This window comes from Culex pipiens, chromosome 2 (genome assembly GCF_016801865.2).
Source record: "Culex pipiens pallens isolate TS chromosome 2, TS_CPP_V2, whole genome shotgun sequence".
NCBI classification, from domain to species: Eukaryota; Metazoa; Arthropoda; class Insecta; order Diptera; family Culicidae; genus Culex; species Culex pipiens.
The window spans coordinates 157,081,977-157,096,996 of record NC_068938.1 but is presented as its reverse complement, the minus strand read 5'-3'; the positions used below and the strand labels follow the sequence as shown (position 1 = coordinate 157,096,996).

Genomic DNA, 15,020 nt, shown 5'->3' with positions numbered 1-15,020 from the left:
AAGGCAAATAAAGAACAAAGGGTGGCCACCAAAACCACCAACATGCTGCAGCAGCGCCTGTTGGAGTGAGCAAGTGCTGCCAGGAAACTTTCGCTATAAATGCTACTTTTCGTGAGTATTCGCTTAAAATTTCATCAATTTTGGTTGCACTAAGCAGACTCAAAAGAGCGCTGGAAGAAAAAAAGAACTAAGCTGAAAATTGAAAAATGGGCATGGCCCAGTGCACTTGACTGATTAGAATGCATTTTTGAAATATTTTTTTTAAATGCTTGTAAAAGGAATAGTATAACTTTTAATAAGAGTGAAAATAAACAGAAATGTTCACATTTTTGTTTTTTCCCACGTCGCGAAGTGGCCGTATTTACCGTCGGAACACTGAGTGATCCAGACGCCGGTGAAATCCGTGCTCGCCGGTCGTTAATTTGGCTGCAATTAGTGCGCGAATTTGTGATCGGCCACGGGCCAAAGCCAACAGCAGAAGGAAAAAAAACAATGCACGCAGCCGGGCGCCTTTGAAAGAACGTCGTCGTCGTCGTCCCTCGACCACGTTGATCGTGGTGTACGGCAGTAGTGTAGTGTGGTAGAAAACGAACACAAGTGCGCGGCACGGAAAACGCGGAGTGTGCAAAATTTGTTTTTGAAAACGGAGAAAAGGTTTAAAATTTTTTTTGAGTATTATTTTGAATTAAAAAGTGAAGTGCCCCCCCTCCCCTCCGCCGCAACCAAGAACCGCCCCCCTCCAAGAGCGTCTGTTCCCCAGGTTAGGGGCGGCTCGAATCAAGAGGAGTTCGAGTGTTCGCAAGCTGTTAGCGTCTGTATCCCAGGTCAGGGGCGGCTGACAGCAGCGGGTGTTGGAACCCCCCCCCCCCCCTCTTCGAGCGCCTGTTCCCCAGGTTAGGGGCGGCTCAAGGAAACCGGTGTCCTACTCCATCGTCGAGGTAAGCGTCTGTTCTCCAGGTTAGGGGCGGCTTACAGCAGGTAGAGTTAGGACCCCCCCCCCCCCTCCTCGAGCGTCTGTTCCCCAGGTTAGGGGCGGCTCGAAACAGCGTCTGTACCCCAGGTTAGGGGCGGCTGATTGAAAGTCCCTGTGTCGGCGTGGGACTCTAAACAGTACCGGCACGACGGTCCTCCGGCGAGACAGGAGGTTGGTGATGGCTACACGCACCCGCCGTAAAACAGTAGTGCAGAGAGCTCCAGATGCGAGCAGATCCAATCGCCGACCCGATTTTCGGGGATCCAGGGATTGGAAACTCGGGACGTGGAACTGCAGGTCCCTCAACTTCGATGGGAGTGACCGCATTCTTCACAACGAATTGCGGGTCCGCGGTCTCGAAGACGTGGCGCTGCAGGAGGTGTGCTGGACGGGGAAGGACCACCGAGAATTCGGTGGGTATACTTTGTATTGGAGCGGCGGCAATACACACGAGCTGGGGACAGCTTTTATCGTGCTGGGTGAAATGGCGAAGCGCGTGATTGGGTGGTGGCCAGTCAACGACAGAATGTGCCGGTTGAGAATCAAGGGCCGATTCTTCAACCTGAGCATTATCAACGTGCACAGCCCGCACATGGGAAGCGACGCCGATGACAAGGACGCTTTCTACGAGCTTCTTGACCGCGAGTACAGGAAGTGTCCAAAACACGACGTCAAGATTGTCATCGGCGACTTAAACGCTCAAGTCGGCCAGGAGGAGGAGTTTAGACCGGTTATTGGGAGGTTCAGCACTCACCAGCAGACGAACGAGAACGGCCTACGACTCATCGATTTCGCTACCTCCCGAAACATGGCCATACGTAGTACCTTCTTCCAGCACACCTCCCTATACAAGTACACCTGGAGATCACCAAACGACACGGAGACGCAAATCGACCATGTTCTCATCGATGGTCGGCACTTCTCGGACATAATCGACGTCAGAACCTACCGTGGCGCGGACATCGACTCGGACCACTACCTGGTGGTGGCAAAGCTGCGCCAACGCCTGTCTGAGGTCAACAAGATCCGGTACCGTCGCCCGCAGCGGTATAATCTGGAGCGGCTCAAGGATCCTGAGGTCGCTACCCAGTACGCGCGGGAACTCGAAGCTGCGTTGCCTGACGAGGGTGAGCTTGCCGAATCCCCTCTGGAGGCCTGCTGGAGCCATATGGAAGCAGCCATCAACGCAGCGGCATCGAGCGCCATCGAGTACGTGGACCGAGTTCGACGGAACGGCTGGTTCGACGAGGAATGTCAGGCGATTTGGGACGAGAAGAAAGCAGCGCGGGACAAGTGGCTGCTGCACAACACCCGTGGGAACAAGGAGTCGTACAAACAGTTGCGAAGACAGCAAACCCATCTCTTTCGGGACAAGAAGCGCCGCCTGGAAGAGTTGGAGTGCCAGGACATGGAACAGCTGTATCGCTCCAACGAAACGCGTAAGTTCTACAAGAAACTCAGTCAATCCCGGACTGGCTTCATGCCGCGAGCCGAAATGTGCCGGGACAAGGACGGAGGCATCTTGACGGACGAGCGTGAGGTGATCGAAAGGTGGAAGCAGCACTTCGACGAGCACCTGAACGGCCCAGAGGCGGCGTACCAGGGCGACGGGGGAAACGACGTCAGCGGTATGGTGGACGGCGAGGACGAGCCAGCACCCACGATGAGGGAAGTTAAGGATGCCATCAAGAAGCTGAAGAACAACAAAGCAGCGGGTAAGGATGGTATCGGTGCTGAACTCATCAAGATGGGCCCGGACAAGCTGGCGGCCTGTCTACACCGGCTGATAGTCAAGGTCTGGGACACAGAACAGCTACCGGAGGAGTGGAAAGAGGGAGTAATATGCCCGATCTACAAGAAGGGGGACAAGTTGGAATGTGAGAACTATCGAGCCATCACTATTCTCAACGCGGCCTACAAAGTGCTGTCTCAGATCATCTTCTGTCGTCTGTCGGAGCGAGCAAAGGATTTCGTTGGGACGTACCAAGCCGGTTTCGTGGAGGGGAAATCGACGACGGACCAAATCTTTTTGCTACGCCAAATCCTCCAAAAATGTCGCGAGTACCAGATCCCGACGCACCACCTGTTCATCGATTTCAAAGCCGCGTACGACTCGGTCGATCGCGAAGAGCTATGGAAGATCATGTACGAGAACGGCTTTCCCGGGAAGCTGATCAGACTGGTGAAATCGACGATGGACGGGGCACGGTGCAGCGTGAAGATTTCGGGAGCGATGTCCGACCCGATCGAATCGCGGAAGGGACTGCGACAAGGCGACGGTATCTCCGGCCTCTGTTTCAACATTGGGCTTGAATGTGTTATGAGGCGGGCGGGCTTCAACATGCGGGGCACGATCATCAACCGGTCCAACCAGTTCATCTGCTACGCCGACGACATGGACATTGTCGGCAGAACGTTCGAAGATGTGGCCAGGCGGTACACCGAATTGAAGCGGGAAGCGGATATGGTTGGATTGAAGGTGAATGTGGCGAAGACGAAATATCTGCTGGCAGGAGGAACCGAGTCCCTTAGGACTCGCATAGGACCGAGCGTGACGATCGACGGCGACGAGTTCGAGGTTGTGGAGGAGTTTGTGTACCTCGGATCGTTGGTGACGTCGGACAACAACTGCAGCAGAGAAATTCGGAGGCGTATCATCACCGGTAGTCGTGCCTACTACGGACTCCACAAGACCTTATGGTCTGGTCACCTTTCCCGGCGTACAAAGTGTACCATGTACGAAACGCTGATAAGACCCGTCGTCCTCTACGGGCACGAGACGTGGACGATGCTCGAGGAGGACCTGCAAGCGCTTGAAGTTTTCGAACGGCGAGTGCTTAGGACGATCTTTGGCGGCGTGCGTGTGAACACTGTATAGAGGAGAAGGATGAACCACGAGCTGGCGCAACTCTACTGCAAGCCAAGTATTCGGAAGGTCGCCAAGGCTGGCCGAATCCGGTGGGCCGGACACGTCGCAAGAATGCCGGACGCGCTGGATGCGCGCCAACCGAACCAGACTATCAATCCGGTGAAGTTGGTGTTTAATTCGGAGCCGGTTGGAACGCGGCGGAGGGGGGCGCAACGTGCGAGGTGGTTAGACCAAGTGGAGGAAGATCTGAGAAGTGTGGGAGTTCTTAGTCGGAATTGGAGAGTAGCAGCCCAAGACCGAGTTCAGTGGCAGCGCATCTGGAGACAGCTCATGACCCGGAGGTTGTACGAGCAGTAAAAGTAAGTAAAGTAAAGTAAGTAAGTTCACATAAAGTTGCTCTACTCGTTGGTGTACTTGGTTTTAGTAAATTTCAAGGACCACTCCAGATTATCCAGTATCATTCAAACACGGCCGCTTATTAGGCTTAAAATGGGTATATTTCCCCTAAATGATTATATTTCCCTGTGTTGTACTATTATAAAATAATTTAATCTCCCATCCCTTCTCCACTTTCATATTCCCCAATACCACTTTTCAACATTTCAATTCCTCACTAAAAATTAAAATTACCAGCCAAATATACACTAAAACACCACACAAAACTGATTCGGAGCGTTTGGTTCGGCTGTGAAATGTGGTCCGTTCACAGAATCTGTCTCTGCGATTAATGCAACGCAGTAGGCTCTTATTTTTGCTGTACATTTTCGGGGTTACTTTACAATCAATAATATTGACAAGAAAAGACTTGAAGCGTAATCTAACCGCAAGTTCTCTCAGGATGCTTTTTTCGGACTTGCAATTGTACATCTTTAATTAAAAGATTCAAAAAAATGTTCTTTGGATAACCAAAAATGTTATCCCACGTGCCATGAATGAGATGGACGCTACTACCCTTTAATTTGCTTGTAAGATAACTTTTGTGTGATAGTTTGTTGAATTCTCGTTGCTTGTATTCTATTTTTTCCAACAAATAAAATCAATCAATCAATGAAAATTTGATTTTATTTGAAAAAAGAATGAATGCGATTTTTAAAGGCCAATAAAGTTAATTCGATTTTGGTGCAAAATACAATTTAGAGATTTTTATTTATTTTTCACCAAAGCTTCATAATGCTTATCTTTAATATCTATGTCTTTTCAATAGCAGAGTTTGTAAGATCAAACATCAGATAAGTTAAAACGTTTAATTTTTAAATGCAAATTCCTCTATTGAAAATCACATCCCCATTGAACTGTGTTTTATTGAACCGTTGCCATTTGCAGAACTCACTTGCATAAAAGCGGTTAATTCTCGTGGCAGCAGGTTTCCGTGATTAATTTATGGCTTATTTATAGCCAACTGCGCCAGGGGGGCGGTTTTGAGTGAGAAGACATTTGTAAGCCCGGACCAAGCCAATACCAAGTGCGGGATTATTGGTCCGCGATCTGTTTAAGGGAGGATTTAAGTGCAACCTCCCTGACTAGCTAGAGTGGCAGGTGTAGAACAGTGCCAGGACCGGTTATCATCCGCGCCGTCCGAACTGTCGGGCCCCGGTTCAAGGTGGTTTAGATCTTGGCGGCATTTAGCATTGTTTGCTCAACTGTGTGGCAGGCATTCACACCGTTGGAGTGTGTGGAGTTCGTGTTCGATGGACTGATTTGCTTGAGAGAGAACGGTTTCGTTAGAGCTTTGAATTGAAATGTTGAAGTTTACATTTATACGACTAAAAAAATGTAAAAAAATGTATTACCATAAGGTCATCCTCAAAATTGAGGTCGTGGGTCAATGCCCTCAAATTCAACTGTGACCGTTGTGGTTGAATTAAGCCATCATATTTTTGAGGGGTGCGGAACTGAATTTGTTAGCAACATCAGCAGCTGATCCCCACCTTGCTTGTGGTGGAAGTTTGGTTACAAATAACTCATTCTCTCGTTGGGTGGTCAAGTGGAAATTGTGGTTTCCCACCATTAATTTGTTGTGATTTGCCAAAAAAATTGCGGTTTCTGTGAGGCGATTTGAATGTTATTCTTCAATCTCAACTTGAAGCATACGGTATTTAAAGAATTTTAAAAGTGCACTTACCATTTTTGCTCTCTTTGGAGGATGCAACAGCCACGATTGAAGACGGTGGAGGTGGAACTAGTGCTGGTGTTGGCGTTGAGCTATGCTGCTGGTCTTCGTCCAGCACCATGACTGGAACGGCGGTGACAACTTTGTAGACGGGCATGGGACCTGGAAGCGGAAATTGCATCAGTTTGATGATAAATACATTTCCAATCATGCTAAGACATATCAGAATTCATAGTTTTTGCTGATACGCGTCGAATGAAGTCAAGAAAATCGAAATCCATAATGAAACAGAGATTTTATGAATGATTTTAGAAATAGCAAAAATAAGATTTTTTGTACATTTTTACCCAAAATCCTCAAACTTCAACAACTTGTAACTTTTGAACCCCGGGGTTTAGAGAGTTGGTCCAGAAGACTTTTTGTCATGTCTCGGCGAGATCTTTCGAAAAAAGTTGGTCCCGTTCGTGTACATCCTTGGACCAGCTCCCATACAAATTTGCCCATTCTCCTTTATCGTAATAAACGTTATGGAATATATTCTGAACACATACCATCCATCTAACGAAAAAAATATGAAAATTTGATATTTACTCAATTAATTTTTCCCCCTAATTATTAGGGTTTTTTTATGGGAACAAATCCATGAAAAAAAATACAATGGCAATAAATCGAAATTTCTGAAGAAAAAAATACAGTTTCATTTATGGTTTTTGGACGGTTTGAAAATTTAACTAATTTTATTCCAAATTCATTTTGCCTTCCTCCTGCTCTAAAAATGAACTTTTTATTAAAAGCTCGAAGACCCACCTTCGTGTATACACATCGACTCAGAATCGAAAGTTGAACAAATGCCTGTGTGTGTGTGTATCTGTGTGTATTTATGTGACAATTTTTTTTCCAAATGTTTTCTCAGCACTGGCTGAACCGATTTTGACCAAACCAGTTGCAATCGACTTGGTATAGGGTCCCATACATCGCTATTGAATTGTTTGAAGTTTCAATAACTAGTTCCAAAGTTATGTATAAAAATGTGTTTTCACATATATCCTGATCTCATTTATATGCATGTAAACGATGTCCGGATCCATCACGCAACCCATCGTTGTTTAGGTAATCGAGAGACCTTTCCAAAGAGCTTACAACATTGAAGATCTGGAAACCCTGTCTCGAGTTATGACCACTTAAGTAATGAGCCGGATCTCAATTAAATGTCTGCAAATGATGACCGGATCCATCACGCAACCCATTGTTTGGTTAGGAAATCGAGAGACCTTTCCAACGAATCCACAACATTGAAGATCCGGCAACCCTGTCTCGAGTTATAACCACTTAAGTGATATTTATGTACTTTTTTGAAGCCGGATCTCAATTAAATGTATCCATCCATCCTCCGACCCATTGTTGATTAGGTAATCAAGAGACCTTTCCAACGAGTCCACAACATTGAAGATCTGGCAACCCTGTCTCGAGTTATGACCACTTAAGTTATATCTGTGTTCTTATTTTTCTGAATCTTAAAAAAAAGCTGAAATATGTGTCCAAACCACTCAAATTACCCATTGTTGGTAAAAAGTGAGGAAGGCGTCAACCACATAGGTGGATTAAGTTAGTTTTTAAATCAAAGTTTAATTGTCCCGCCCGTGTGGATCAATCGGACCGCGCACTGGACTCACTATCCAGAGGTCGACGGTTCGAATCCCGCGGTGGGCGCTCTAAAATTCTTTGTGTAAATATGGGTATTCGGCGCCGTCGCTCCGTGCCATACTTTCATACACTTAGGAGCCCAGGGCGGCGAAGTCCTTGTAGATAAAAGGAAGACACTAGTGGTTGGTACTAGCAATGGTGGCCGACAGCTATAAAGTCAACTTCGTTAATTGGCATTGATTATTATTCGCTTGGAATAAATTTATTTATAGTTTGAGAAAGTTTTTCTCCAATACTAAATTTGATATTATTCGGATGGCGTAGATTTACTCTATTACAGTTGTTCGTTATCCGGGCAATCAGGGGAAGTTTGGGAAAAAATGCATATTTCCTAGCTCTGCGAAAAAAATTTCTACATATTTTGAATTGACTTTGAAAATTGAACGAGTTTTCGATAAGCATGTACCAATTTAGTCTTAGCGACTTAAAAAGAAAAGATTTGTTATTAAATCGAATGATTTGCCGCTATTTTTAACCATTAATTTAAGTTTTGTTTCGAAACGAAAACAATTCCGGAAGATTGAGTTTAATTTTTTTTTTCAAGTCTGTTATTGATTGAAAGGTCTGCTTCCATGAACAATTTGAAAAATATCGACAAATTAAAGTTGTTTTTTTCTTCAGTTTTTTTTTACCGAGCCTCGTAGCCCAGTGGTAGCGCTTCCGCCTCGTAAGTGGTAGATCGGGGTTCAAATCCCGGACCTCGGACCAACACAACTGGTGATCTTTTCCCTACTGGAATCAATTGCTTAGTAAAGGGAAAGTACACAGCAAAAAATCCAATGGTAAAATTGCATGCAAAAGCATGCACATCACCTTCGTCAAAATAAACATTTAATATTACACACTGCCTGTACATTTTTGCAACACACAAAAAAAAGTTGCAACCGACGGGATTCAAACCCAGCACCAACAGTAAGGACTGGCACCTTAGCCCATTCGGCCATCAGACCGATGTAAATCGGTAAGGATAAACGCATATATGAGCTTGACATTTTGGTCAAGTAGGTTTCCCATACTGATCAGCTACATATTTCAGAGTGTAAAATCACATAAAATTGCTTAAAATAATGCAATATTTATTTTACACCCAGGTCTGTTACACGCAGCTGGATTAACTACTACTTTTTTAGCTGTGTAGTGTATCGTCACAAACTGGACCTTATCACGACACCTTAGGTAGGCGCCCTATGGAATGTTAATATTAACCTTAACTTGTTAACATTATGTTGAGAATGAAACTGCCACTGAATCCGCTTTGTAAATGCCAGCCCCGATACTTTTCAAGGTTGTTCCCCTCAGGAACTGGAAAACATTTACTTTTTTTTTTTACTTTTTTCTCTTTTTCTAAGCTAAAAGTTCCGATATAACAAGAAAAAAGCAATGGTAAACAAGGAAAAAAATCAGATCATTCAACAATTGATTCTTTTAAATTCTAAAAAAAATGCATTTTCAGATTTTTTTTCTAACAAAATTTAATTTTTTTATTCATTTGAAGCATTCTGTTGCCAAAATATAAATTTTGTATGAAAATAAAAAGAAACATAAATAAAAATCATTAAATATTTTGCAATACTTTAAAAAATCGGCCGTTTTTACATATGGGACGAACTCGATTAGAGCGGCAGTACAAGTGTGATAATAAAATTTACTTCCAAGTTTTGGATTTTTTTAAATAGTGATTTTTGAAAATTTGATTCTTTTAAAAGTTACCATGAGGCAATTAGTATTTTTTATTTTTTTATTTTTTTATTTGACTAAGAGTGACCTTTTTTAAAGTTCAGAAAATTTGCTATATATTGTCTTAGTGACATTGAAGATTGAACCTCTGATTGTTGAGATACAGCGGCTTAGCGAATAAGAAATAAGAAAATTGAAGTTTTCTACGTCCAATCCAAACAGCCCACCATTTTCTAATGCCGATGTCTCAGCAAATAATGGTCCCATTTTCAATGTCAAAAAATGAAACATTCGTGAAACTTTCCGATCTTTGTAATAAAAATATATTTTTTTAATCAAGACTAATATTTCAAAAGGACGAAATGTTGAATGTTTAACCCTTTTGAAATGTTAGTCTTGCGTGCGTCACACGTGCGTTTTTATCCCAAATTAACTTATAAATCAATGTGGGGTTTGAGGTAAAAAAACATAAAAGGGATACAAAATACAAACACACTCTCTCTTTTACACACACAAACACACTCTCGCCAAAGCATCACACCACGGTTGGGAAATCACTGATTTATGAACCGACTAAATAGTGGCCAGATTACCCCGCGCGCCAGGCCAAAGAATTGCAAAAGTGGCTCATAAATTGCACCGATTTTTGCACGTGCCAAAGTTGCCACGGATCCACCTCTGGTTTGGTCACGAGTGAACTTTTCCGTACCGAGAGATAAAGTTGCGAGTGCCTGCGGTCAGTTTCAGTCGGTTTGTGGCCACCCTGGGGGCCCCTGAACCTTGGCTTGGCCCCACTCTCGTGGCCAAAGTGCTAATAAATTTTCATTTTTCTTCCGGGGGCCTCCACCCTTTTGGCCTTCCGAAGGACCTCTTTTAATGCAGCTGCGGGGTCTCTCGTTTTTTCCACTGTGTGGGATTTTGAGCTGTTTTTGGTAGATACAAATTTAATTTGAGTTGAAAAGTATACAGTTCTGTAAATATATTTAAGCATTTCTTAATTTATAGTAGAAAATATTATAGTTCAGATGTTTTGTCCAAAATCCTTAAATTTATCCCACATTTCCAACAGTCACAGAACACGCGTCCACGCCCAGACCATCCAATTCTTGGGCTTGCTCATCGCACCAAGCTATTGAACACCAGACTTGTTGGTAGAGTGGCAACTTTGTAGCTACAAAGTCGTCGGGACTGAAATCTTGAACTTGGCCGCAATCCCAACTGCAGCACCTAGCAATCCCACCGAGACCGTTTTCACCAACGATTGGCTCCGATTAGCTTCCTTGACCGGGAGTGTCCCGAGTGCTCGTCGGGCTGTAAATTTGTTGTGCACATAAAGAAGATTCTGCTGCTGCTGCTGCGGGCCACAGAATGGCAATCACAGAACGCAGAACGACGACGATTCTGCAAATTAAGCCCGGTAGTAATTGAGGCGTACAACGCTCAGTGAGATGTGGTTAAGGCACAAAATGCATCGCAGCCTAGTTGGCGCATAGTTTTGTCAAACGAGCTGAAAAGAGGCACGTGCTTTAATGTCTCAAAGTCCGGCTGCACGGTCCGGGATCCTATAAATAGTCCCGGAGGAATAGAACCTCAGTTACTTGCGTTTCGCAGCAGCTTCCAGAAGGTGTGCTGGACTATCGTAGAAGAGCGAGCTCTGATAATTGGTGATGAGGTGAAGCTCGGTTGTGCGACTTGTCATTAGCAGCTACTGCTGTAGAAGTGAACTGCAGTTGGAAAGTGGTTTAATGAGCACAAGTCCAGTGCAATTAGAAAAGAGCTATACGTTAAATGAATAACTGAAACTGAGATTCAGGTAGACTGTAATTTCGATTATTCTCGGAGATTTTTTTGTTGAGAACGCCATTTGTGCAACTCACAATGCCTTTCCTTTTGACTTTCACAGCTCCTCAAAATTCAATTTCAATCCAGAGATATTCAATAAAACCCGAAAAAACTCCGTGCATTTTTGCCACATTTCATATGAAAGAGTTGAGCAATTATCTACGAACTCGGCCGTTTTCGACAATTTTTATTTTTGTATTTTTTATTTGGCTCTTACTTTGTGGGGGCTTTCTCTATCACAAAAGAAGCAATTTTGTGTCATTGGTTGACCCATACAAATATCCATGCAATTTTGGCATCTGTTCATAAAAATATGGTACGTAAATATTCAAACAGCTGTAATTTTTCAAGGAATTTTTTGATTGATTCGATGTCTTTGGCAAAGTTGTAGGTATTGATGAGGACTGTTCTGAAAAAAGAGGTTCACGGAAAAAAAAAATGATGATTCTTAATTAACTTTTTTCACAAAAATTCAATTTCCCTAAATTCTTATTTCTCAATGTTTCATTTGTAATGTGTATTAGGGGACACAACTTTTAAGCCATTGAGAAGTATGGATCAACATTATTCTGACGAGATACGATTTTATTTAAGTAGTGATTTTTGTTGAAAAGGTTAAATCTTGTATTTAAAATTGTTTGACGTCATTATTGTATGTAAAATCGAATTTGCAATCGAAAAGTACTCTACATTTTTTTAATTTAAAGCATTGTTTTTAAAACATAAAGCCATTCAAAGTTTAAATTTTGTCCAAAAAAAAACAGGTTTTATTATTTTCAAATAATTTTACCTTCCTGAAAATATTTTTTTCGAAAAGTTCAGAAAAGTTACTACAATTTCGTCTAAGAAACATTGAAAATTGTACCTCTGGTTGCTTGGATACAGTCATGCCTCGGTTTAGCACCGCATATGGGGGATGCAAAACCGAGGCGTGCATAATTGAAGCACAGAGCTTATGGCTCTATCCATTGTAATTATCAAAATCAAAAATCAAATTATTCGCTCTACAGCATTGCCTTGGCGTTCTCGATTGCGAGATTCCTACTCGAAACTAGGTATCCGAAGGCTTGATTGTTGAGGCAATTGCAAACCTCTTTTTATACCTTAGCTTCCATCCACCCCGGGATTCGAACTGACGACCTTTGGATTGTTAGTCCAACTGCCTACCAGCGACTCCACCAGGACAGGACCCAGGGAGACGACTCCTACACCTGGACTGAGCTAACGACCTAACCTTTTTTAGGTTAGTCCGGGGCCAACATTTACTTCCCGTCCGACGGTAGGCGTGATCAGACAAATCTCGTCTCAAAATTTGCCACCGGGACCTTCTGGGATCGAACCCAGGCCAACTGGTTGAGAGGCAATCACGCTAACCCCTACACCACGGTCCCGGTCCCATTGTAATTATAGTTACATGAAAATTTTCACAAAAATACGTATTTTTCCTGTATTTTGAAAATGCAATTTTTTACTCTTAAAAAACCTCAAAATATTTGTTATTGCAATATGGGTATCAAATGATCGTGTTTTTGTCATACATTTCGAATGTCATAAGTTTGAAAATACTGAAAATGTTCACAAAACTACGTATTTTCAAAAAAAAACTTAAATTTTAAGTTTTTTGCGATGTTGTTATCAAATGATTGGGATTTTTTCATACTTTTCGAAAGTTGTAACACTTTTTTTTTAAATACTCAACTTTATCACAAAACTACGCATTTCGAAAAAAAAACTCAAAATTTCAGTTTTTTGCAATTTGGGTATCAAATGATTGGGACTTTTACATAGATTGGGAATGTAATATTTTTTTTTTTTTGAAAATACTAAAAAATGTCACAAAACTACTTATTTTAGGAAAAAATATTCCAAATTTCAGTTTTTGTTGCAATATAGGTATCAAATGATCGGGACTTTTTCATACATTTGGAATTTAATAACAACATTTTTTGAAAATATTCCAAATTATCACAAAAACTACGTATTTTCTAAAAAAACACTGAAAATTTTATTTGGGAAACAAATTAGTTGAATTTATTCAAACTATGAACTTTAAAATATTGAGATTATTTTTATAGAAAAAACGTAGTTTTGTCAAAATTTTGAGTAATTTAAAAAAAATGGTAAAGCTTTCGAAATTTATTAAAAAATCTCGATCATTTGAAACACATATTGTGAAAAATTATAATTTTGATTTTCATTTAAAAATACGTAGTTTTGTGAAAAATTTGAGTATTTTCAAAAAAAAAAATGTGTAACAAACTTCGAAATGTCTAAAAAAAATCCCGATCGTTTGATATTTTTATTGTCAAAAACAGATTTTTAAGTTTTTTTTCGAACATATGTAGTTTCGTGAACATTTTGAGTATTTAAAAAAAATGATACTGTATTCGAAATGTATGAAAAAATCCCAATAATTTGATACCCATATTAAAAAAAAACTTTGAGTATTTTTTCAAAAATACGTAGTTTTGTGATTTTTTAAAAGTATTTTCAAAATGTATAAAATATACGATCATTTAATACCCATACTGTGAAAAAATGAATTTTCGAGTATTTTTTCAAAAATACGTAGTTTTGAGAAAATTTTAAAAATTACAGCAAATGTTTCATAACTTTTACAATGCATGAAAAAATCCCGATCGTTTGATATTCCTACAGTCAAAATTATAATTTTGAGTTTTTTTTATCAAAAATACGTAGTTTTTAACTTTAAGGGTGCACAGCAACCAAGAAAGTTGTTGTCTTCTTTTACCAAAATTGTCAAACTTACGGACCCAAGCCTGTAACAATAGGGTTGTAAACGTAGTCAAACTTTATTGTAAATAACATTGAAGATAGTAAATGAGGGGATGAATAAAAAATCATATCGATAAAGTGTCCACGTGGTTTGTGGATGGTCTCTTAGTAAACTAGCAAAATCAAATCAAATTATTCGCTCTACAGCATTGCTTGGCGCTCTCGATTACGAGATTCCTACTCGAAACTAGGTGTCCGAAGGCTTGATTGTTGAGGCAATTGCAAACCTCTTTTTACACCTTAGCTTCCATCCAGCCCGGGATTTGAACTGACGACCTTTGGATTGTGAGTCCCACTGCCTACCAGCGACTTTTTCCATTAATTGAATGATGCCTTGAATCATAACTTCATACCTCACAAAAGATTCGTTTAATGAACTGATTCCAATTTCAATCTATCGTTTTGTACAAAACAAAATGGACTGTTGAATAAATATTGATAAATATAAAAAAATCCTCCAATTACTTCTGTTTGTTCACCATTATGGACTGTTTGATTTACGTGCCAAATTTCGATTAAAATCTTTTATTCAAAAGGTAGAACTAATTGTAAAATCCGTCCTGTCATTCGCCATTCAAATCCCTCCACCAACCCCTTCGATACCACCTCCGAGTTCAAAATCATAACGCGTGAAAAAACACGTTTCAGCATGCATCGTTTGTCTAAATAAATACCCTGCTCGTTAGGCAATCGGTCGTTAATTTGATGACAGTCGAGAAAGAGAAAAAAAAGCTAAAAATATGTTGTTTTACTAACAATGAACAAAAAAAAGTGAAAACGGTTCCGTTTCTGTGAACAAGCAAAAGTATCGGCCACCTGTCGATAGATTGTGGAGCCCGAAAAATGCCAATCAATAGCACACCACGTGGTCAGGTTCCGCCTTGCTGCATCCCAAAACTTCAAGGCGCCCACCCTTAATCATAATCACTTTCTTGTCGCGGCGCACACGTCATTATTTATATCGATCGCCCTTTTCACGGCGACGGCTTATTGGAAATATTAATCACTGCGATTCCATCGGCTCGACGGTCGACGACTGTTCACCTTTA

General features: G+C 41.5%; 1 protein-coding gene across 1 annotated transcript in view; it reads right to left on the bottom strand.

Annotated features, from left to right (window-relative positions):
* LOC120414219 (uncharacterized) overlaps nucleotides 1-15,020 on the bottom strand; it is a 144,736-nt gene that overhangs the window by 70,922 nt on the left and 58,794 nt on the right. The window contains exon 4 of the mRNA XM_039575326.2: nucleotides 5,965-6,114. Coding sequence (XP_039431260.1) covers nucleotides 5,965-6,114 — 150 coding nt within the window. The remainder of the gene's footprint in view (nucleotides 1-5,964; nucleotides 6,115-15,020) is intronic.